The 26,247-nt window shown below is 39.0% G+C and overlaps 2 protein-coding genes across 2 annotated transcripts in view; one reads left to right on the top strand and one right to left on the bottom strand.

The window, feature by feature from the left end:
* The window catches only part of exoc6b (exocyst complex component 6B), a 167,864-nt gene extending 160,781 nt beyond the window's left edge, over window positions 1-7,083 (bottom strand). Inside the window, exon 1 of the mRNA XM_055156493.1 lies at window positions 6,950-7,083. Coding sequence (XP_055012468.1) covers window positions 6,950-7,038 — 89 coding nt within the window. The 5' untranslated portion in view covers window positions 7,039-7,083. The remainder of the gene's footprint in view (window positions 1-6,949) is intronic.
* Window positions 7,084-7,107: 24 nt separating this feature from the next.
* On the top strand, window positions 7,108-25,519 carry LOC110163438 (uncharacterized). Its single transcript, XM_055156495.1, has 14 exons — window positions 7,108-7,246; window positions 7,958-8,097; window positions 8,299-8,480; window positions 8,566-8,706; window positions 8,941-9,085; window positions 10,529-10,703; window positions 11,050-11,191; window positions 12,938-13,078; window positions 14,495-14,547; window positions 14,755-14,781; window positions 16,425-16,486; window positions 16,674-16,828; window positions 23,123-23,307; window positions 25,385-25,519. The coding sequence occupies exons 1-12, from the start codon at window positions 7,231-7,233 to the stop codon at window positions 16,791-16,793; spliced, it is 1,344 nt and encodes a 447-aa protein (XP_055012470.1). The 5' UTR covers window positions 7,108-7,230; the 3' UTR covers window positions 16,794-16,828; window positions 23,123-23,307; window positions 25,385-25,519.
* Window positions 25,520-26,247: the final 728 nt, after the last annotated feature.

Genomic DNA, 26,247 nt, shown 5'->3' with positions numbered 1-26,247 from the left:
GAAGGTGGGACGGACGGTGTTTTCACTTTGAGAGAAGAACTGAGTCTAAATCTGCAGGTGTGTTTGTGTGTTAAACACGCGTAAATTAAACAAAACACAACTCCAGGTCCATTTGTGATGAGCAAACTACATTCGTTTCGTTTGACACCCGTGTAAAGAGTACATTAGAGTGTATTAGTTTTGACAGCTCTGGCTTACAGCACCGTCACCTCTCGTACTTGTGAGATCTCTCTTAGGGGATATATTTAGAGGCCGATGCTCTGAAATTAGACCAGCCGAGTTTTGAAAGCAGCTGGAAACTCTGAGACTTTGTGCTGAAAAAGAACACATCATAGTTTGTTTTCCTCTTCGTTATTTTTCTCTCGTTCAAACCTACGTGTGAATTTTGCGATTTATGTTTTAATAAATTGGATTCTGGTCAATGTTAGTATGACATTAAACAGCTCTACTTTACATATATTAATTTACAGTTGGTCTAAACTACAAACTCAACAGTTTTTATGCAGAATAAGCTGTTTGCGTTTTAGTCTTGTTCATCAGATTTGCTAATTGCTTCCATTCTAATTGCAATTAAGCTTTCCTGTATATTATATTTCCTTTCATAATTAAAATGTTTGTGTTTCATATAAGCTTTGCACAAGAAGTGGTTTAACTTCACTTTTGACTTTCAGTATCACAGTCATGATTTAGCCTTTATTTTGTATTGAACTGTATCAAATTGAATTGAAATATATCGTATCGAACAGAAAGTGCACTGTATTGAGATATATATCGTATCGTGGCCTGTGTATCGAGATATGTATCATATCGGCAACTTCTTAATGATACCCAGCTCTAGTAAATACAGTGAATACAGGCAGGTCCTTCAAATTTTCAAAGGTTAAAATTTGTCAGATGTATCTGGACTTTTACACATGTGCTTTTGGTTTATCACAGATTTCTGGGGGCTTGAATTTGCTAACAAATTCTACTCTTCAAATATCAGGGCATCTTTGAAGGACCGTGGAAAGTGCAATTTCAAAGACAGAGGTTTGATATTGAACATACACCTTCTGTGAAAATAAGTCAGAACACCATCACAAATTTTGGATATGTTAAAAACAGACATGTAGTCTTTCTAAAACTGTCCATTTTATGTTGGTGGGTGCTGTCATTGTTTTGGTATCACATGGTAAAGATGGCACCAAATGTTTTTTTTGTTTTGTTTTGTTTTTTTTTTTTTTCATTTTTAACACTTAATATCTTGTAGATTTTCATCACAGAGGGTCAGTTTTAAAATACAAAGTCCACAGTGAGTGTGGGAAGGTGTATGTTCAATATCAAACCTCCGTCTTTGAAATTGCACTTTCCACAGTCCTTCAAAGATGCCCTCATATTTGAAGAGTAGAATTTTCAAGCAAATTCAAGCCCCCAGAAAACTGCGATAAATCAAAAGCACATGTGTAAAAGTCCATATTTCTACAAGTACATCTGCCAAATTTTAACCCTTGAAAATTTGAAGGACCAACCTTAATTTGTTTTTAGATACAGCAACCTGAAAGTGGCTCCTGGGAAAACTCTGCTCAAAACAGGTCAGGGGGAAGTTGACAAAATATTTTTAATGACAAAATTATAAGGAGTTGGGAGCTAAAATTTTGGACTTTTCCCATTGGAAAGTGTGTGAACCTCCTAGATTTTTTTTAGTCAAGAGACTGAAAAGAGATGGTCGAGTGGGGGCATTTGGAGATTTGACGTGGAATGACCCCTCACACACTGCACATTCTATTTTATTTCAAGAGAACACAAAAATAGCTGACTTTCCTCCATTGTCATTTCCTTCTTCCTGTTTGTACAACTCAAGATTACAAAGGTTTCTACTGACACATTAATAATAATAACATGAATAAATCAAATAAACTGGAATGGAACTGAATGTCCTCATAAACATTTAAAAGACAAAGAAAGTAGGTGTCCTGCAATTTGCTGGATGGGATATCAGTTCCATGATACACTTAGAGATATAAAATGTGCAAATATTAAACACATTTTTTTTTTCAGAGACGTACCACCAGGAAAGCATATATTAATGAATTGTAATTAAAAAGTTTTATTGATAATATATTATAAATCTGTGTGTATTTGTAATGTGTATGTGTTTTTTTTTTTTGTTTTTTTTTTTTTGACCTAATTTATCTAATGTTTAAGGTCTAAAGATACACTATAATGTACTTTTTTTTGTTCTCTTTTTTTTTTATTTCTTCTTCTTTCTTTGGTAAATGTACATGTTCTGAGAGTATGGAGACTATATGTTGTGCCTTCGTACCTTCTTTTAAAAATGCTCAAATAAAATTAACGCTAACTCTAAGAATGATATAGATAAAGCTGATATCCTGGTTTAAAAGATGCATCAAGAATCTCAGACTTCCGGTCATTGCGCAATTCATACTAGGAAGGATTTTCCGAAAAAGTGAGCATCAAACCTCCATGTTTGTTTTCCCATTGGGATGCGTCTATTGACAAAGCCAGTCCTTTCTAGTCTTTTGAACCATATCACTTTTGTTTCTGGTTCTGATATTGTCATATTTTAGTTTTGGGATTTGGACATCGCAATTGTGCGGTTGTGGAATGTCCTAACACGGGAAAACGGCTCGAGAGATGGGCTTCAAAGCAAAATCCCGATCCCTCACTCCACCTTAGTTGCAAATTTAAAAAGTCAACGCCAAAGTGAAAGGCACCAACTGTTCGCCATAAACACCTTCCACTGCAAAGTGACCAAGACGTGATGTTGCTGTAAAACCACAAGAACAAGAAAGTGCAGCTCAGTCTGTTTGTCTTCTGCACCTCTCACTTAACAAACGGGATCTGCTTTGTTGTCGCTCCACATACAAAATGTTCTCTGCAAACTCGGGATGATTTAGTCAGTCAAAGTTTACCTTTTTGGTCCTTCCTGTGGATCAATCCTGCCCATCGCCTTCACCTTTCACTATTTTTCAATTCCGTTGGGAAGGGAAACAGTTTGAACAGAGGTTTGCAGTCACACAGTTCTGATTCTCTTTTGCATTTATGGAGTTCACAAACAAATTTCTCGAGCCGTTTTCCGCTGTTAGGATCCAACAACCACACAATTACGATGTCTGAATCCCAAAACTAAAATATGATGATATCAGAACCAGAAACAAAAGTGATATGGTTCAAAAGACTTGAAAAGATTGACTTTGTCAATAGTCATATCCCACTGGGAAAACAAACATGGAGGTTTGATGCTCACTTTTTCAGAAAATCCTTCCCAGTATGAATTGTGCAATGACTGGAAGTCTAAAATTCTTGATGCGTCTATTGGATGTAATGACAGGCTGATTTTTGTCCTAGAACGTCTCACGATGTTTGAGGTTACAGTCACACAAAGCTGTTCTATAGTGATGCGAAGGATAAATAACAGTTATATAACACAACTGGATCTCCTGTGTAATACGTTAAATGTTTTAAGGAAATAAGTGTCATTTTCCATTCTTCACTGATACCAGTTAATATTGAGTGTCAACAGGTATTTGAAGGTCCTGTTACACAAAAATGGACTCCTGTGAGCTTTAAGTCATGTTATAATGCTGTTACCTTCTAAAAACAGACCTGGAGTTGTGTTTTGTTTCATTCATACATGTTTGAGTAACTCTTTATTATTAGTCTGTCTACATTGGCAAAACTGAAAATGCTGTCCCTCTTTGTGATGTTATGAAGCTTTAGTTTTCAAGTGAACAGCTCCTTTTACCTTTAGTTCAGTAAAGATTGGCAATTCCAGAGTTAAATAGGGACATGCAAAAATATGAAAATATATCATATCGTTTAATGTGATAATACAGTATCGATATCGTGGACTGCAGTATTGATATATCTCCAATAATACTTTTTGGTATATTTTACTAAATTAATTTGTTACAGCACGACACCTTTGTTGTTCATTTAGAGGAAGGAAACTTTTTATGAAACACATTTGACATATTCACTGTCTTGATGATTAAAATGGGTGTGTTTCATGAACTTTGCACAAGAAGAGGTTTAACAAAGACAGCCATGAGTAAGGCTTTATTATTACCTGGTCCCCGAAGGGTTGACCAGGTTTTGTATTCACCCTGTGTGTCTGTGTGTGTGTCTGTGTGTGTGTCTGTGTGTGTGTCTGTGTGTGTGTCTGTGTGTGTGTCTGTGTGTGTGTCTGTGTGTGTGTGTGTGTGTGTGTGTGTGTGTCTGTGTGTGTCTGTCCACCCACGATAATTCTGCCATTTATGGACCAACTGTCACCAACTTTGGTACGTGGGTCAAGCCCCACTGCCTGATGCCGCAAAAAACGTTTGGTGACGATGTGAGTTCATTTGAGGTCACACGGGTCAATTGAAAGGTCACGCCATTGTAAAGGACAGGCAGTTACGACAATTTCTGAACCATCTGCGGCCTAAAATATTCACCCAATAATCACACAAGTTGGCACACACATAACCAGGGTACACTGGATGTTACAGGTTGAAACCGGTCAAGGTAACCAAGGTCAAATATGCATTTTTGGCCATAACTCCGAGAAGGATCGAGCTACAGTGACGGGAGTGGTCTCGAAAATCTCAGAAAAATGATCTATTTATAATTCTGTGCATTTGTATAGTAAAATATTCATAGTTTTCGATATAATCACTAATTAGAACAGTTCCTTTCTCTTTCAGTGTATGCCATTAAAATTCTAACTGGAATTAAAATAATTTCCATTTCTTGTTTTTCTGGTGATACACAACACACTGATCTACAGTCACACAACTAACATATCCACAACTCATGAAAATGACATTTTGGTTCCACACTAGTAAACCCAGACAATCTCATGTGTGACCAATATCACACAAGTGTTCATGGGCCTGTACACATACACACATTACATTGTGGATATAATGATCATGTGATATGGGCTGGACTCCTCATGAGCTGCTTCTGTGGTGATGAACTGACCCACTGATGCCTCATGGGGGATCAGGTTGATATCTCTGATTGCATTTGTTTACTGAACTGTATTGAATCGGTTTAAAATATATCATATTGAATTATATCGAATCGAAAGCTCACTGTATCGAGATACGTATCATGGCTTGTGTACCGAGGTATGTATCGTATCGATAACTTCTAAATGATACCCAGCCCTAGGGTTGAAATCATCTAAATGGTTCTAGTGAAGGTGTATGGAGTTTAAGAACACAGTGAAGCACTTCTTGTACTACTACTTGATGACCTCACAAGATGGAACAGAGTATTTTCTGTTTGAGAGAAGAACTCAGTGGAAATATTCAGGGTTTGGTGTTAAACATGTGTCAATTAAACACAACAACATAACTCCAGGTCTGTTTGTGATGCAAAACAACATTATAACAGGTTAGAAAATGGCATAATATGGGCCCTTTACAAGAAAAGAATTAGTATCAATATCACTTCTCTCAATGAAACTTTAGTAACTCGCTTTGTACTCATCCACCAAAGTATGAAATGCACCCTCACAAATGCAGACTTTTTGTTTGCTTTGAGTAAACAGAAAGATTACATCACAGAAGTCATAAAACGTATCTGACAATATTTAGACATGGAACCCAACATACTATAAAATACTCAAGGCATCTCATTTTATGTCATGGGAAACTACAACAGGATAAACAAGTTATATTTATAGCTTATGCTGTTATTGCCTTAATAGGATGATATGTCATGAAGAGGCAGACTTTGAAACCAGAAACTCTGAAAACCACAACCAAACTAGGACTAAGTCAGAGTTAAACAAGAACTAAACAAAGGACTAAACCAGTAAACTAGAACAAAACCAGGACTAAACAATAACATAAAACAGGACTAAACCAGCATTAAACCAGAACTAAACCAGAGTTACACAATGACTAAACAGAACTAAAAAAAGGGACTAAACAAGGACTAAACCAGTAAACTAGAACAAAACCAGGACTAAACAAGAACAAAATGAACAAGACTAAACCAGGATTAAACCAGAACTACACAAGGAGTAAAGAAATTACTAAACCGGAACTAAACCAGAACTAAATAAGGAGCAGACAAGCAAGAACTAAACTAGGACCAAAGTAGGACTAAACAGGAACCAAATCAGAACTAAACCAGGACTGAAGAAAAGCCTAAAGAAAAGCCTAAACATGGACTAAAACATGGACTAAACCAGGACTAAACAGGACCCAAACCAGAAGTAAACCAGGACTAAACCAGAACTGCTGAAGACAGTATTACTAGAAGGGATTTAATTATTTATTTTTGAGATACTGCATTTTATTCTTTAAGTTTCCCTTAGTAGTAGTAGTAGTAGTAGTAGTAGTAGTAGTAGTAGTAGTAGTAGTAGTGTCGGATATTGAGTTTTAAATTGCTTCAATACAATCACCACTGTCTTCCCTACAAATAAGTGCACTGACAAAGACTGTTCTGTGAGGAATAAACACACAACAAAACTGTCAATTTGAACCTAATTTTGTAACTATTCAAGTACTGGGTCAAACTCAAGTAAAACTGAGGTTTAAATTCGTACAAATTTGGAATAAAACCAAGACAAAAGCGGCGCAGTTCACCTGTCAAAAACATGACCTGATCTGAATCCCAATCATGTTAGCCACATTAGCTCATTAGCACAACTTTGGCAAATTCCCATGGACAACAAGTTAGCATTTCCTGGAAAAAAAAATTAAATGTCTGAAATGCAAATGTGAGTCCGTAAAAAAATACTAACGGTGATGTCAAATGGGCCGCTCAGACAGAAATGAACAGTCAGTTTTCCAATAATTGCCTAAAGATTGTTTAAGTTTGAAGAGTTGAGATCGGCTAACCTGAAGCTAACCAGATGCTAACCGACTCCCTCTACTGACGCAAGCCGCACACAGAGCCTCGTACTCGGTGTAATGAGCAGCAACTCCCCGCTAAAAGAACCACAACTCACCGGAGCGTGGGACCGATGCAGTTCGTGTCTGTGCTCTCGATTTCCCGCAGGATTCGTTCGTGTTCGGCGGCTGCCTCCACACTCGCCATCCCGCATGTTGGTGCTCCGGGCTTTGGGGATATGACAGGGCACGCTGGCGCTGCTGTGGCCGGGTCAGAGTGAGCTGAACCCGGGCAGAGCAGACTAGGGTGGACCGGTTGCTGGTGCGGAGGAACACTGGCTTGAGATTTTAATCAGAGGCGGAGTTGAAGTGAAGTCAGGCCGGGGCAAGTGCACCGAAAATGAATCCAACTCTGGGTAAATTAAAGTAAAATAAAATATTTAAATAATTGGTGATAGACAGCAAATAGTCTTATATATAATTTTTTCTGATGTGGGTGTGCGATTCTTTTTTGGTCGCCTTGTCACATCTGCATGTAGGTGTGCAATATACACTTCTGACACATGAGAGAGCTAGTGACTATTTTGTTCCAATATTGCTGGTTCAATTACTGTTTTTCATTGTTTAAAACGTAAGTAATACTAATTGTTCAGAGACACGATCACTCAGTCAACAATAAAATATCTTCATTAATGTTCAATAATGGTCAAATCCAACTTTATTTTGTGATTTACAAATAATGTCTATTGACTTGGGCCAGGAAGGTTTGTGACTTTTAAAATATGGGCCCCCAGAACTGGGGGCAATGTGCCTATTGTCATATTGTTTCTTGTAATCAGTTCTATTGAGTGACCATTTAATAACTTCAAATCAAACAATAATTACTATCCAGTCCAAGACTGTCTTGGACTAAATGATATAAAACCTGCCCAACCACAGAGAATCTGATATGGGGACACAGGCATGCTGATGGACACGTCCGTCTTTGAGCAGAAGAGTAGCAGCAGAGGAGAGGAGCACAGGAGACTATAGCAAATGATAATAGCATTGCAAATACACAAGTCATTTTCATGTATTTAAATAAACATCCTTGCCCGGACTTCTCTTTGTATATGTTCTGTTGTCAGGGTTCACAGGAGTGTCAGTCCCCATGGAGCCTGTTCTGCTACTGCTGCTGGTGGTCCCTCTGTGCTGGGGCCATTCTGAGTACCAAGGGAAGGTCGTGACTTATTACAGAGTGGGGACTAATTCAGACGGAACTGTTAGGGTATGTATACACATGTTCTGCAGGGACTTAATACATACAGTAGATTCAGGGAGATGTTTGCCTGTTTTTCTTTACAAGAAACATTCCTTTGAATGAGTCTTGTTAGCAGCACCATGGAGTGATTATTCTATTATTAGAAGTAATGGAAGAGTGGGCATAATAGGACTAACAATGATTGGTTTCATTTTGCTTTTTTCACAGATGGTATTTCGCTATAAATCAAACACTGTGAGCTGTATTAACAGCAACAACAGGTGCCCTACTGACGGCTGTGCGACAATATCATACATCGTAACTCCCATTGATAAGTCGTCGGGAGGTTTTTGCCAAGTGGAGTCAGTCTGGACCCGGGACCCTTCCTCAGATGGCCCTTTCACAATGGAGTAAGTCGTAACAAGAGTTATTTTTATAAAAAAAAAAAAAAAAAAAACACAGGACAGAATTAAATGTTAATTAAATTAATTTTAGATCCTCCCCATTCGACTGGAGCAGCCCCATTGTGAATGAAGTGTTCACAGCTCAAGCCATTATTCTAGTGGACATGAGGAATCGTTCTGACACTGGACAAGCCAACAGATGTCCACAGACCACCATCCAGCCCATCTTTGGGTACATCCACACTGACATGTAGAGATAGAGAATAAAACCTTTACATTCACTATTCTTGTGCTTTGTGGTGGTGTACTTGGATAAACTTTGTTGATCCACAAGGGTCTAAGGTGTTGCACATATTCAGTGTACCACCTTTTCCCCTCTCTCTATTTCATGTTTCAGTTTCCTGTCAAGTAAAGTCTTTGGGCTTGAAAATGTTTTATTTAATATAAAATTCTCTTCCTAACACAGACAACCCTGGAACTGTCCGGGACCCATCCATCTGTTGAGTTTTGATCCTGACGGAGACCTGGTTCACTGCAGATTTGCAACGAGCTCATCAAATCTAAATGAGTGTGCAGATTGCACCCCTCCCTCAGTGCTCAGTCTGTCTGCAGTGAGTCTATGCACATGTTTTAAAGAACCCATATTACACTATCTTCTGATCTATGATATACCGTATTTTCCGCACTAAAGGGTGCGCTCTTAAGCTTCTAACCCCATCAAAAAACGAACACACACCCCACAATCCATAGCACCCTATACACGGATCCACTTGGGTGTCCCAGCACGACTTCAGTAAACTACAAAGTCGCACCACCCACAGCACACGCAAACACACACGGAGCAGACAGCGACCGCACAGCGAAACACACCCACAGCCACACTCATCACTAAACGCTGACAAGGAACGGAACGGAGGAACGAACCAAAACAGCAAGTCAAATGTGCCTTTCTGAGCCACAACTGAACAACTGAGTCACTGCGAACACGCCGACAATCCAGCGGTCCCAGACAGCACCCTCCTTACACGCCACAACTGAACAAAGCCCAGAGTCACCGTGAACGCGCCAAACAAAGTCCGACTGAGCCATCTAACTGTTGTGTTTCCTTTAAAGTCCGGTGCGGTTTATTTGTGAAAAAAGTTCCAAAATAGACCATTTAATGACAGTGCGCCTTATAATCCAGAGCGCCTAATAGCTCGGAAAATACGGTAATGTTGTTTCCTCATCACAAACACACCTAGAGGTGTGTTTTGTTTCATTCACAAGTTTAACTCACAACTCACAACCAATATTTAGGCTGAGTTCTTCTCTCAAACAGAAATCGCTCTGTTTCACCTTGTGATGTCTAGTGGTAATACAGGAAGTGCTCCACTGTGTTTTAAAACTCCATGCACCTTCACTAGAATCATTTGGATAATTTCAGTCCTGGAATTGCCAATCTCTGCTGAACAAAAGGTAAAATCTACCTGTTAACTTGAAAACTACCACTACATGACATCACCACGTGGAACAGAGCATTTTAAGCGTTGGAAATAGACAGACTAGTAGACAGACTAATGATAAAGGGTTACTCAAACACGTGTGAATGAAACACAACTCCAGGTATGTTTTTAAGGAGCTAACAACATTATAACATGGCATAAGGTGCACTATGTAACTTTTTGGTTGGGGGTCACCTGCTTGTTTCTATGGATATGTCATTGCTCTGCCTGGAATGTTCCACAGTATGACATTAAACAGCTCAGCTTTACATTTGTTCAATTACAAGTGGTTTTATAACTCAAAATTACCAAGAAAAACAGGCATTCTGACTGTGAGAGGGGTCGCCTCTCCACAGATCTGACCTGTAACTTGGTCTGGTTTGGTCTCCATGAAGATAGAAAAGTTTAAAGAAACATTCCAGACAAAGCAATAACACCTCCATGGAGAAAAGCATTTAGCGAAAGTTACACAATACACCTTTAAAGCTTACAAGAGTCCATTTTGTGTAATATAGGACCTTTAACACGATTACAGAAAACTTGAATTAACCTTCAGAATTGATTGTGCCCCAGCCTTGCTCTGTATCGTTCAGTGCGAGTCAGAGCAGTCAGGGCCGATACGCCGTGCAGATGGTGATGGAGGACTACCCCCAGACTCAAATCATTCTGACAAACACCAACGGACAACAGGAAGTGAAAGACCCCACCATGAGCATCAGCAAAATCCCTGTCCAGTTTTTATTTACAGGTATTTCTTTTTAAGCATTTTTAATATAGGTATATATAAAGTATATTTGATTCTCAGCTCCTCTTGTGTTTGATGCCGTGGATCTTGAGTTAGTCTTGGTCAGAACTATCTTAGCTGGAGAATGTAGTCAGTCTTAAATAGCACTTTTCCAGACGCTCAAAGTTGCTTTACAGTTTGGTGCATTATTCATCCACTCCATACCTGGTGGCGGTAAGATATTATTGTAGAAAAGGTTAACCTACATGGGGTTTTCTTGCTGTGTAAATGCTTTGTTAACTTCCCCTTGTATTTCTCTTGCATTACCAAAAATACACGGGTTTAATAATCATTTGTGATTTTTTTCTAGTGGAGCCTGCTGCTCCATCCTGCTCCTTGGGCCTGTACTTGCCCTTATTTGTGACACCAACTCCCACACACGGGGCTCAGATCAGCGTGCAGGTCGAAGAGACTTTGTACATCCACATCGAGGCTAAAGCCAGCGAGTCCACGTAAGTCACAACACAAGCAGCAGCACCTTGGAATGGGAAACGGTTTAATCACAGTAGCCAATCAGAACAAGAGTCTGAAAGCAATCCACCAATCACAGACAAAGGCATACCGTTTTTGCAGGTTAGAAAGTACAGTGGTCCCTCGTTTACTCCGGGGGTAATCCGTGAAGTAGTCAACTTTATATTTTACAATTATTATATCTGTTTTAAGGCTGTAAAACCCCTCACCACACACTTTATACACTTTTCTCAGGACAGGACAGTTAACCCTTTTTGCATCCTTCTTAAAACTTACTGCTGCTGTCATCCTTTTGTTATTTTCCTCCTTCTTTATGTAATGAACTGAAGATTAATTTATTCCATAATAAAGCACAGAGTCCTGCACGGGTCCATTTTTGAAGACCTGTACTTGCACAGTACAGCACCACACCCGCCCTTTAACCTGAGATATATCAAACTTTTGCGCTGCCTACGCCACAGACTGAACCAAGACTAAACCAGGACTAACCCACTACTATCCTAGGACTGATTCCAGGACTGAAGAGGAGGACTAAACCAGGACTGAACTAGGACTAAACCAGAACTGAACCAGGACTCACTGTCGGGACAGGCTCAGAGGTAAAGGCAGGAGAAAGGACCAACGGAGAGCTTCGCACCTCACAGAGACAAACATAGCAATTGTCCGATCACGCAGCATTTCAGAATCACACTGCTACCAATCAAACATTTATGTAAATTTGGCTGAACACATTCTGTACTGTACAGGAGACACGGCATGGAGGAGACTGATTGACAATGGTCTACATTCTCTTAGCCAATCAGGACACAGGGGGAAGAACACAATACGTGTTCATATGCTGTTATAAAAAACTATTTAAAAAATCCATGAAACAGCGAGACCACGAAAGGTGACCCGCGATATAGCAAGGGACGACTGTATAAGATTAGTCATATCACTTTGAGAGGACTCCATCTCTTCAGCTTTGTGAGACTGCTGTGAATACCAGATGCCGTAGTGGGACAGCAGTGGCTTTAGCGAAAACTTGTGTCCGTAAGCAAGACACTTCTCCCAAATGGCCAATGTATTGATTTATGTTGCCATGATACTAAAAACTTTTGATACTAAAGAATAGACTTAATACTCAGTACAAATTCAGATACCATTATAATACTAAAAAAACTAAACATGAACACTCTTTATTTAGACACTAGAATTTCATTTTCAACATTAAATGGTAGTACTTTCTTTTCTATTCCCATGTGGTCTTATCTGTGTAATCCCTGAGTGGTCCAGGTATGTTCAATAGTGGTCCATGGGTGTGTACATTTTTTTTTTAGTAATATTGATACTTGTTCAAAGAAATATGTCATTTTGATATTAGTTTTAATGTCAAATTGTCAGATTGTTTATACTTTTCACAATATTATCCACACTTCAAACTTCGATGGTGTTCTGTGTGATGTCACCAAGTACTGGAAATTGCAGAGACCAGTGAAGCCAGCACAAACCTAGATTTAGGTGTGTTTGTCTAGAAAGCAGCACATTTACCTAGTTTGCACAAAAATGTCGAAAAAATGAAGTAAACAGAAAAAATTTCCACTTTAAACATGGAAAAAAGAAAAGGAAATAATACAGGATGTGTGTTCTTCATCAAAACAGCAACAAAGGCAGTGTCTAATGCTGACATAAGAGGTGTTGGTTTAAATATAAAATAAAATTGTGTGATTCTCTTTCTCTGATTTGAGGGTTTCAGAGCTTGTGTTCAGTGGACCCTCCAGGATGACTAAGGCAGGCTCTGGAGGACAGTATGTTTTGAGCTGGACTCCAGTGGCCTCAGAGGAGGGACAGAGCCATCCAGTCTGCTTCAACGTCCGGGCCACTTTCATGTTAGTACCTTTAGCCAACTCACTTTATTTCTATAGTACATTTTGTAAACTAAACACTTTCCAAAGTGCTGCACAATATACATTAACAAATACAAAGGAAATGTTCATATTAAGGCACAGGGGTGTAGCACCAAATTTTGGGGAATAGGTACAAATCATTTTGGTGGGCCTACACTACATGTTGTCTAACTTTGTAAGGGACCCTCTCTGCCCTGGGCCCTGGATAAACACTTGTCCTTTACCCTCCAGTTCGACGCCCCTGTTAAGGTCAATGCACACCTGAATGGACACAAATCCTCAAAGTTTACAGCAGTTTTTCTGTGGGTTTCTGTACTCACTGCAGAAATGAAAAATGTATGTGTTTTCCGGTACACTATTATGTCCATAAATCAAAATGTAAACATTAAAAGACAAACACACAAGTGGTGCATTCAGGAAGAGACGCTACATTCAACAGCCTCGCTTTGGACTGGCTATTTGGTTGCTATGATGCTTGCGGTCGGAATTCCAAATGTGGAACTCGGCTCCAAATTCGCCCCATAACCTCAGACTATGTTTACACTGAAATGAATCACCCTATCACCATATCTGAAACGGTTTGCATCCAGACAGGTCGTTTCTGTGTCCGCAAGCCTTCCCTTTTCACATAACTTTGTGCATATTTGTTTACGTTTTACAGAAACAAAACTTAAAACCACATGGCTAATTTGCATAAACTGAGCACTCAAAAAACAGCTCGCTAGTGTGCGCTGATGCAGTTCAGCTTCTGTCAGACTAAAGGACATGACTCAGTCCAACAGAAGAACATCCTTCTGTTGTTTCTGTGACAGAGGGGTGTTCTGCTAATGGTAAGTCTGTTCTGTGCTTCTGTCACGTTGGAGATGGTTCATGTTAAGATTTTCAGAGATTATACGTCTGCAGGTCACACACACAAACTGTATATATGAATGGACATATTCTAGCCTCTTAGCATTTTGGTGGTGAATTACTTTGCGGCGCATAGACATATCAAAGCGTATCAGTGTTTTCAGGCGTCCACACAGTGCCGGATCAGATCTGTACTCAGATGGATTCGTGGGAGCTGGCAGCACTAGATCATTCCATCTCTGGAACCATTTTCAATCGGATTAGTGTGGATGAACACTACATCCACAACGAAAACGACTCGAATATGTACTAATGTGGATGGGGCCACAGTGAGCTTCATTTGGCTGGAGCCGAATGCTATGGATGACAGCACACTCACTTAGTCCACTTCTTTATACACTCTATGTTCAGACTGTAAAGTGTTGATTTTGAATGTATGATATTATTTACTATTTACTTGGATTTTAAGTGAAACTCAAAAGTGTGTTCTCAAGTTACCTTAACATCACAAGCATCTAACAGCTATAATGTATGTGTTTCTTGTTTTAGGATGTCCAAGTTTACCTCAAGCCTTCGTTGTGTCGTTCTTAATGTTAAAAAAAGTAAGAGAATTAAATTAACTTCCTTAAAATCATCTCTCTTTTATGTGCATATTAAATAGTAGTGGTGACAAAGGGTCGTCCTTTCTGCATCCTGCCCTCTTCTGTCTTGTTCAGTCAAAATAACAATAAAAACTGTCCCTGATTCAAAATTCACAATTCACTTTACTTCAATAAACAATAATACAGTATGTTTAATTTATTTTTCAGAGATAAAAGAAGTCCAAACATTTAAAGGTAAGACTAAGTTTGCTAATATATCATGTAAGTTCATTTTTCACTCATCCAGAATAGTAAAAGCAATATTATCTATAAAATTTCTATTGCCACTACATCAGTTGGAGTGTTTTTTTACATTATTTTAAGCTGTGTAAGCTTAACTAACTTAAAGGGCCCATCTCATGAAAAATAACTCTTTTCACATTGTATCTTCTGCACATATACAAGCACAATAAAATGAGGTCGTCATAATCTGTACAGGCGACCGCTAAACATCAGTGGTTGTAATGACTGAGGTGTAATCACCATTTTGTTCTCATGCAGAAGCATTGAAGGCAACTCACTAGAATAAAATGATGCCCTAAGTCTGTTGTTAGTATCAATGTAATATCGTAGGACTATGTGATGTTTGTCAAACTAAAACAGGTAGAACAAGGGAGATGACATGCAGACTGAAATTATATGTCAGAAAATCTTCAAAAATAAATGCTGCAGTTTGCTTTTAGTTCTCTACAGCGGTTTACTCGCGGTAAACTTACAGATCAAGGATCGCCATCACTGGACCCTGGTATCGTGGGAACAGCATCCTTTCCCAAAGTGTCGCTTCTGCTTCGTTGTAAGTCCAGTTTTAAAATATCTGCAGTTCGGTCTTCGGTGAAGTGTCGCTCGTAAACAAAAATATTCTTGGGGACCTTTTTGTCTGTGTTCCCAGAAATAAACTCTAGTCACCTAACATGCCTTACTTTTTCTGTCGGCTTGACAAATCATTTCGACTTGCCATTGCAGTCAAATACGCACTTTTTCCCATGAGGACATGGTTACAAAAAGCGTGTTTGAAGCACAAAATAAAGATAAATAAGAAGAACAGCAGACCTGTAGGGTGCCGACGCAGGACTGTGTGTGAGTGGGTGCAGGCGGGGTGGCGTTGGTGGAGTGGGGGAGGGGGGCAGGTGCGAAGCGCTTTCTGCTACATCAAAAGTGTCATAGGTGTATCTGGCGATGTCATCATTGTAGCAGATTTAGTTCGTTGTCACATGGGAGGGTGACAGAAATACACTGCAATTTGTTAAAAAAAAAAACACAGAATCAATCTAAAAACCACTTGGGCGGCATATACAAGGCCACACATCACTCTTAGAAGGTAGAAAGCTCTGAAAAGTTGATTTTGCATGAGATGGGCTCTTTAACTCATGACATCGCATGGTGGAACAGAGCATTGTGAACTTTGGAGATGTAGACAAACTAATAAAGAGTTACTCAAACATGTGTGAATGAAACAAAACACAACTTTAGGAATGTTTTTGATGAAGTAACAACATTATAACATGGCTTAAAGCTCACAATACTCAATTTTATGTAGTAGTTAGTTATTCTATTTATTTATTCTAGCTATTTATCTAGTTCTGTACAAGTTCATATCAATTATACAGATATAATTATCCAAAATTTGGTCTTACATTTTAGTTGTCATCAAAACACTATCTTCACTAGCATTTATCTAGTTCACAATTATTTTCTCTTTGGTGCAATTTAGTGAAACAGTTTTTTCAATCATAAATTACAACATTACAGCAGTTGTGTTGCATTGTAAACCTCATTGATTCAGTTTTCCGGATGTTCAAAAGCTTCAAGACTTCATTCTGTCATTTTAATCCCTGTAGTATGGATGTCCTCTTCCGCTCTTCTTTCTGATGAAGCTATGAGGACAGCTCTGCTTGGACAGGTGGGTCCGACTACTCATTTCACATTTAAAAATCTTGCCTAATATTTCCTTGTGTAGTGAAGTTTATAATTTTACTTCCCGGTTGGACACAGATTGCAGACGTACGTAGAGGTAGTTCCATAACTGTTACCTTGCAACCTAGCGAGGAATGTCTCTGCATTTTGGATGGATTTTTTTGTGTCTACAGATCAGAATGGAGCTGGAGAAAAACAAGCTGCCTTCAGACATCTCCGTGAGACTGAGCAACGTCATTCAAGCCATACCCACCGCAGAGTCACCACCAAGGGGGGGGTGTCCAAATGTCTAACTGCTGTGTTTCAGATGACAACAGAAATTCCATAGGTCAATAATATTTAATGGGTAGTGTTCAGATTGTAGAATGTTGAAGTTTGATTGATACCTAAAGCTGTGTTGGTGATGTTAATGGTCAGGTGTTGATGTGTGGTGCATGTTGGTTTGTCTTTTAAAACTAATTAAAAAATAATCATAATAAATAAATGTGTGTCTGTTGTAGTTCTAATTCAGTCCTGGTTTAGTTCTGGTTTAGCTCTGGTTCAGTCATGGTTTCTTCCTTATTTACCCCGATTTAATCTATGTTAAATTTTCCCTATTAGGTTCTTGTTTATAGTCCTACTTGAGTCCTGGTTCATACCTGGCTGGACATGGATCATTATGTTCTAATTTGGACATTAAAATCACAATATTCATCTGAAAAGGCTTAATAAAAGAAATAAGTGCGCGTTAGAAAACTGTGGAGTCCAGTGGGAGCTGACGTCGCCATAAATGTCAATCACAACAAGGAGTCGGCACCACTTATAGATAAAGATGCAAAAAAACCAAGGCACTCACTGGTTCAAAATAAAATGCCTTTATTAGTTTACGGCATGTCTTAATGGACAAATTAAAAAATCCCGACGCGTTTCAGCCTATGGCTTTCCTCAGGGGACAAACAGAACTGAGAGCAAATCATGTGAATTAAATACAAAAAACCCACCAATAGGGCTGCTCCACCTGGAAGAGGAGGAGTGGAGACTCACCTGTGGACACCACCTGATAACACCACAAGATGGCAGTGTTAAAAACAGTGGAACATCATAGAGAATATAAAAACGAAATATTTACAAAAAAATAAAATAAATAAAATATATACAAAATATACCATGCAGTATAAAAAATGCCACGCAGTTATAAAAACACAGAGAAGTTCAAATCATCATTAAGCCCAGGATATTTTGTTGCCTGCAATTTAAAGATCCAATACGTTTCACATTGTTTGAGTTGTGCAATCCGATTTCCTTTTCGTAACGAGTCTGGTATATGGTCAATTCCTTGTATCTGTAGATTCGATGGGTTACTGTCATGGAAGTCCAAAAAGTGTCTGGCCATAGGATAATTGGTATTGGCTGTGCGGATAGCATATCTATGCTCAGCCAAGCGCTCTTGTAGGCGTCTTTTTGTCATCCCTACATAGAACACCTTACAAGTAGGGCAAACAAGTCTGTAAATAACAAAAGTTGTTTTGCAGTTGATAAAATGTTTTATTGTTTTATTTTATATTATTCTTTTTGTGAACAATAGTCCAGAAATGACTTGGTTTGACATACGTTTGTGCAGTGGGGGCAACTGTTGCCCGATGGTAAGCTTTTAGGAGGGTCTCTTTCTTATATCCCCGATCTTGGAATCTGTCCATCATCTCACATGATTTTATTTCAAAATCACAATCTTGATCACAAATTCTCCGCGCACGCTGCATTTGTCCATACGGGATATTTTCCTTAAGCCGCTTTGGATGACAGCTTTTACCATGTAGAACTGTATTTCTGTCTGTAGGTTTTCGAAACAAAGTAGTGTGTAAATTTCCTTCATTGTCCTTATAAATTGTAGTATCCAAGAAATTCACTTTTTCCTGGCTATACTCCAAAGACAGTCTTATATTAGGATTGATGCTATTTAAAAAATAATGAAATTCTTTTAGCTCTGTCTCTGATCCAGACCAAAACAGACATATGTCATCAATATACCGTCCCCACCAAACAATAGAATTGTGAAACTTATTTCTTTCAGTATTAAAGATAAAATCATGTTCCCATTTACCCAGGTACAGGCCTGCATATGATGGGCTATAACAGGCACCCATAGCACAACCTTTTACTTGTCTGAAAATTTTATCTTCAAATACAAAAATATTGTTGTTCAATGTCCAATTTGTGAGTTTGATTCAAAACTCATTTGGTGGCATTGTATTAGTAGGGCGGTTATTCAGATAGAACCCCAAAGCTGCCAATCCCTCTTTGTGTTCAATATTTGTATAAAGGGATTCAACATCCATAGTGGCTAAAAAGGACTCTGGGCCTATGTTTTTTAGTTGCTTGATTTTTAAAAGGACGTCAGATGTGTCCTGGATATAAGCTGGGAGGGAAGGCAAGTAAGGTTTGATGAAATAGTCTATGTATTTAGAAATCGGTTCTGTAAGACTATCATTGCCCGATATGACTGGTCGACCAGGAGGGTTAGTGAGGCACTTGTGAACTTTAGGCAGCATATAAAACGATGCCATCCTAGGGTGCTCATTCAAAAGAAATTTCACTTCTAATTCAGAGAGCCAGTTCTTCTCCAGTGCCTCAGTAAGGATCTGTTTTAACTCTACTTTTAGATCATCTGTGGGATTATATGTAAGACAATTATAAAATTCTTCGTTGTTGAGTTGGCGATAAGCCTCTTTTACATACATGTCTTTATCCCACAACACTACAGCTCCACCTTTGTCTGCCTTTTTAATAACAATATTATCATTTTTTGAAAGCTCTTCCAAAGCACATTTTTCTTTAAATGAAATATTAGAGGTAGTGGGTTTTCTTTGGTTACTAAACAATTTATCAATCTCAAAGTTAACTTTTTTTGCAAATGTATTTAATGTGGCATTCTGTACTACAGGGCAAAAAGTAGACTTAGGTTTAAAAGGGAGTCTTAAGGCCGTCTGACCTGAGTTCGAAGAAGTGATTGCAGGATTCAGTCTATACCATGTCTTTAGGTGCAAACTTCTGTAGAATCGAAATAAATCAATTTTAGTATCAAATTCCTGAGCAGAGTAAGTAGGGGCGAATGATAATCCCTTAGACAGAAGCTGGACACTGTCATATGATAGAGGACAATTGGAGATGTTGATTACTGCATGTATCTGGTTCTGCTCCGGGTGTTTCTGGGTTCTGGGTTTCTTCCTCCCCCTTCGCGTTCTCCTCTTCTTCTGTCCCGTCTTGTTTTGCGTTCCCTTCCTCTCATAGGTTTTGTAGGATGGGGTAGATTGTCTCTTAGTGCTAAAAAATCCTGTGAGGAAGTTGCAGAAGAGGAAGTATAATCTTCTTCCTCACTACTTGTAAAGTTGAATGAGACTTTTCTAGGTTTTGTCTGATTTGGTGATCCAGCTTCAGTACTTCTCACAGTCCTCTTTCTCCAGTTGTAGACCTTTCCCTCTTTATAATCAGTTTCATCCCTCTGTAGCTTTTGATCTTATACTGTTTCAGATTTTGTGTATATTTCTCCATGTCCAAAGTGAGTTTCTCCTCCAAATGGTCACTTCTAAACTGTGTTTGACCTTCTTTTATTGTTCTCCTTACTTCAGCAATCTCCTTTTGTACAACTTCTCTGTCTTTGTTAGATTCTTCAATAAGCAGAAGCATTAAGTCAGAAGAACAAAGGTCTACAACTGGAGAAAGAGGACTGTGAGAAGTACTGAAGCTTGATCTGAAAAGAAAAGTTTGCTTTAAATAATTTTTTTGTTCTTGGGTAATCCTAGTTCAGTCTTGCTTTAGTCCTGATTCATTCCTTTTAGTTAACTCCTTATTTAGTTCTTGATTAATCCTGATTCAATTTAGTCATCCTGATTAAATCGTTATGTAGTATTTGGCTAATCTTAGTTCAGTCCTGGTTTAGTCCTGGTTTAGTCCTCCTGATTAAGTCCTGTTTTAGTACTGGTTTTGGTTTGGATTGAATTGGTTGAGCCAGTACAGTTTTATGATAACATCTGAAACTTGAGCACTTACAGAAGAACACAGTGTGGGAAAAAATGTCTTGAGTATCTCTTTTCAAACGATGACATAAAGATGCATTATCCGCTTTGTTGATTTAAAAAGGGACACTGAAGCCTGGGTTTTCCAAAGAGGAGCCATAAACCAGCAACAAAAACCTAAGAAAGGAGAACATTTTCATTTTAATTTCCTGATTTTCTGGAAGGAACAACAGGACGTGACAATGGTTTTAGAGACAATTTTGATGTATGGGATTTAGTTTTCTACAGTTTTTTTTTTTTTTTTCTTAATGCTATTTTTGTTCAGCAACTTTATTTTTTGAGACCTTTCAATATTTATTGAAGATATTCCTCATTAGGCTTTTAGAGTAGCTCTTAGAACAATATATAGATATATTTCTTAATGTATGCAGTAGTCTGGGCACAACACCTTTATTGTTGCAAGATAGAACTAGTGCCTTGGCAGAAGTCTGTACTTTTTTGATTTTACCTTTGTAATACCAAACTTTAGACTAGTTTTTCCCCTAAACAATAGGAATAAAAGTTGTGCCAAGACTTGATATATTAAACTAACCATTGCTAGATTGGCCCAGTATGTACCAATTTTGATTGTCAGTTTTTTCTATAATTTGTTGAGATCATGTTGTTGTTTTGTTTCTTGGTTTTCTTGTCTTTTATCCACTCTTCCTCTTCTGAGACTCTGGCAATCGTCTCAAGTTTCTATCCAAAAACAAAGAACTCGGATGGATCTATGGAGGTAAGTTTTCATTAATAATCACTGGTAGTTCTCAAAGTGAATTTGGCATCATGTAACTTTTCTGCCACTTGGAGATGTCTTATTCCACAGTATGACATTAAACTTATCAGTGTACATGGAGACAAGCAGGTGATGCCAATGGTGTGCCAAATTACAGCTCAGCTCTGTGGAGAGGTGACACTATTCACAGTAGACGGCATGTTTTACCAAGTTTTTTGGAGGTGCTAAACCAATATAAGTCAGCTTAACCTATTATACAAAATTAACTTTTTAAAGCTTTTAACCATGTTCCATCATTTACCCTCTCAAAGTTGTATTTGGAGTGATTGGGGCATGTTTGAGTGATCTTTAATCGCTTATTTTCAAGATGCAATGTTGACGATCTACCCGCCATTTTCATCTCCACTGGAATATGCCCACTGTGACGTACTTACTTTGTCTCTCTGTTTATTTTCTTAATGATACACTTAGGCTGCGTCCAGACTGTAGGGCTTAATGCTCAATTCTGATTTTTTTGTGAAATCTGATTTTTTTGCGAGGTCGTTCACATTTCCAATTATCACACACAGGGAGCGTGTTCAGTGTTTAAGGAAGTAGCCTAAACGCTGGGCTTGTTTCCCAAAATACAGTCCAGTTATTTGTAAAATGGACAAGTTACACGTCCACGACCACGATCCTTGTATTTGGCTCGCAAGCTCTTTCTTTTTTGTTAACACTGGAGGTAGCCACATTTCTTTGGCAATCATTTCAGAAACCACCCGGTTCCAATAAGACCCCTCCAATTTGGCCTGAATACAGCGATCCCCCCAAATATTAATTAACTCACTAACCTCGCTTTCCCTCCACTGACTTGACTCTGAGCCTGACGTGTAGGTGGGATGAATGCTCCCTGGCCGTTCAGACTAAAGTTCCATTGCAAAAGATTGGATATGTCTCAGTTTTAGGAGCACATATCCAAGTTCCCTTGGTCGCATTTGTCGCATTCGTTAAAAGATCAGATTTGCGTTACATGGAGAGAAAAAAATCTGATTTGGGTCACTTTAGGCTGCAGTTTGAACATAGCCTTAGAATTCAGCGGCGTAGCGTAGTCACTTTGGTCCAAATGTAAAAGTTGCTCTGCTCTAGTGTAATGTGCAGCTATCCATAGGAGGGGCCCACAGCATGCAGCGCTTTGTTGTCATGACGTTTACGCCAACATCAGCTCCCACTGGGCACTACAGTTTTCTAACACGGAAGTCAGCGCACTTATTTCTTTTATTCAATTGTTTTAGATCAAGTATGATTTAAAATGTTCACATTATAACACAATGACCCACGGGTGTCAAAGATTATATTATAGAGCACAAACAAGCACTAAATGTCTTCTTTAAAGCCTTACTGTAAAATCTTCAGGAATTAACATCTTTAAGGAATTGACAGCTTATGTTTGATTTCACTCCAGTGTTTAATTGCTTGCTCAGATCTGTTTTGCGTTTCATGATGAGATCATTTTAACATAATATTGTAGAGCTACTATCAGGTAATGCAGGTGAGCCAGGAGTATTGTTGCTTTGAAAAGTGAAGTTTTTGTCTGAAACAAATGGAGGGATCAAATGACCATAATCCTATCAGACGATCAGGAAAAACAATATATACTGTATATACTTACGTATACTGTAGTGTAGTAGGTGCTCTCGAACTTGCACTGGTGGAGGATCTGACATGTGTTTGTCTCCACGGTGTTCCACAGTTCCACAGTTCTGTTATTTGTGGAGGAAAAAGTGGTACTGGAGTGATTTCAATACATACAATAATGATTTATTTTGCAGCTCTAAATTATAGCCTATAATAGATTTTTTTTTTTTTCTTTCTGCAGGTCGTGATTCGTACACTAGTCAGTTCAAGAGATTGCGGTCCAAGTCTCTGGCAGTGCTTCTCTGGTGTCTGTGGTAATCAAACTTCATCTGTCTCTCATGTAATTTACAAAGATGAAAACGAGTATTGTCAAGTGGAACAGATCTCTACTCTGCAAGTCCCAACCAACGCTCCATTTGAAATCAGGTAAATGAGAAGTACAGGGCAGAGAAGTAGTGTTGTCATTTTAATGTGGTACTCACCTAACCAAAGGCTGTATACAGAAATGGACACAAATATGTGGGCACTTCCAGCTCCTTCTGACCCTGGCTCCCTTTGACTTACATTGGAATATTGTCATCCCTCACTCTGAAACTGCTGCTGTGAGCCTCGTCATTTTGGTCTTAAAATGTTTGTATTAACCCTCTCTACATGATCCTATGTAACTATCTAAACCAGACTGTCCAAAGAAGTAGACTAAAGAGTATGACGTCCTCCATAGTGTTTGGCTCCAGTCAAATGAAGCTCACTCTATCAGTAACAGGAGCGAATCTGGATTTTCTCATGTAAAGTTAATTGGAGCCAGTGTTTGGTTGACACGGCACCTACGGTTTTCAAAAAGGCTGGATTTTGTGGTGATTTTTATAGACACATTATCAGAAAAAATAACAATAACTGGCCCCTGCTGTATGCAGTCAGTAGTGCATGCATGAAAGTGAGGGGCCATCCACACGACAAAGTTTTTTGGTCAAAACGGAGAAGTTTGTATTCATTTTGGCCTTTCGTCCACACAGAGCCAGCATTTTGGGTGGGCAAAAATAGAGTATTTTGAGAACAGGTTCCAGAGTGGAAGAATCTGAGAACACCGGCGTCGCGTTTTTGTGTGGATGAGTAAACCACAGCTTTTGGAAAACGACGTCACTAGGGTCCTCCGATGCAGCGAAGCCTGCAGCTCTCGAACTAGCCTCCACAGATCGCAAGAGCGTTGCCAAAATGGGACACTTGTAGCCTACTGGGCCGCTCCTGTCGCCCAGAAACCGAGACACGCTGCTAGCGCTAATGCTAACAACACGCAGCACAGATTATGCACACGGATCAATAACAAAGACTATGTCTCCACTGAAACGAATCCACGTATCACAGTATCACAGTATCACTATATCACTGTATCAGAAACGATCTGCATCCAGACACAGCACCACATACAGGTGTGGCAGATGTATTACATCGTTTTCACTCAGTGCTCCGTTGTCATGTGGACATGAATACTTATTGATCCGGCATGTGTATGGACGCAAATTTTTTTCAACCCGTAAAGAAAAAATCCAGGCGCTTTGTCGTGTGGACGCAGCCTTAGACACAGCTGTACACAAGCCCAAGAAGTGGTTCAGTTGGAGCATGCAGCCTAGTTAAGGCTGTGAGGTAACTGATTTTAAAAAGACCCCCCTTTTATAAAGACTTTTTTTTTTTTTTTACGTATTTTTAGATCATAGATTTTGAGCTGAGAAAAAAATGTTTCAGTTATCTTAAAAACAGCTTTTTAGTGGTTAGCTCCACCTCCACTCTAGCGCCTCTCTCTCTGAATGATCAAATTGTTCACAGGGTGCTGCATGAGAAAAGAGCACTACTGCGCATGTTCAATGGGCAGAGAGCCACTGGAAGTACCAAACCAGGCTAGACTAATCTGGAGGCATGTGCCATTGAAGCTCTGCCCACTGACTTGAATGGGCGGCCATGTTTAGACTCTGGGGCTTGTTCTAACTGCGGAAACTTTTTTTCATTCCCTTTAACTTATCTAAGTCTCTAAGTCTATTATAGAGATAACCAGACAGAAAACTACAAGAAAGGACATAAAAGGTGCATTGTGTAACTTTTCTTGTGTAGGGTCTGTCAGATGCTTGTCTCTATGGTGATGTTATTGCTTTGTCTGGAATGTTTCACAGTATGACATTATACCTTTCTATCTTCACGGAGACCAAATCAGACCAAGTTACCACGCTCAGTCAGAATGCCTGTGTTTTGTTTTTTTTAAGTATTTTTCAGCAGTAAAACCACCTGTAATTGAATAAATGCAAAGTAGATCTATGTAATGTCATACTGTGGAACATTCCAGGCAGAGCAATGACACATTCACAGAAACAAACAGGTGCCAGACCCTCAACCAAGAAGTTACACAGTTGCACCTTTAAAGCTCCCTAAAACTATTCAAGTGTCCATTTTTAACAGTCCTAATAGTTTGTCATTGTGAAATCCATAGATATTGCTGAACATTTTGCTTCTCCAGGTCAAATGTTGGTGAGCGTGAAGTAAAGGACATTTCAAATGCCAAAGATAAATCGAGGAATTTAACCGCCGTGGATTTAAGGACCCGCTCAGACACCGGAAAATCCAACTCCTCTCCTCAGACTTCTATGCTGCCCATTGTACGGTGAGGAAAACACTGATTTACCCAACTGACCCGTGAATGTGTCATGATGTCAAATTGTAGTGTTAAAGGCGCTTTACCAGATTTTTACATTTTTACAAATGTGGCGACTGAGGGGTTAACACTCCGGGAAATTGTAATAGATTGTTGCAACAACACCACCCCAAATCTAGTTTAGGGAAATATAGTCTAAATGTAAGGCACACAGGTAAGCATATCAGTGAGGGAGAGAGAGCGAGGTTCCATCATTTACACAATCTTTATTTTCTCTATTTTAAAAGATAGATTTAAATTGTTTAAAAGTAGCTACATCCATTAAAAATAGGCAAAACAGAAAAACAGTACAGTGGAAGGAACAGGTACAAAATATTGAAAAAGCAAAGCGAAACCCCAAAACCCAAAGCAAAACTAAAGTAAACACAGCAGTGAAACAAAACAAAAGCAATGAAGCTAAACAAAACGGCAGTGAAACAAAACAAAACAGCAGAGGCGGTGTGCTCACCTAGAAAATTAATTGCTGGAATTAAAATCTGAGCCTGCAGTACAAGAATCTGGGCTAAACATGTACCGTGGTTAGAAGTGACAGTGCGCAATCCCCAGGCTGAATCAAAGGTAACTTTACACAGAATAACTGCGTCCAGACGTGGCCCAGACAACGTGGACCGGCACACGCTATAAACATACCACAATTTAGAAAGTTGGTTGGCACAGGTAGCCCGTGG

This window comes from Boleophthalmus pectinirostris, unplaced genomic scaffold (genome assembly GCF_026225935.1).
Source record: "Boleophthalmus pectinirostris isolate CB_2022bp ecotype Guang Dong unplaced genomic scaffold, ASM2622593v1 HiC_scaffold_20, whole genome shotgun sequence".
NCBI classification, from domain to species: Eukaryota; Metazoa; Chordata; class Actinopteri; order Gobiiformes; family Gobiidae; genus Boleophthalmus; species Boleophthalmus pectinirostris.
This window is presented reverse-complemented; position numbering and strand designations above follow the sequence as displayed.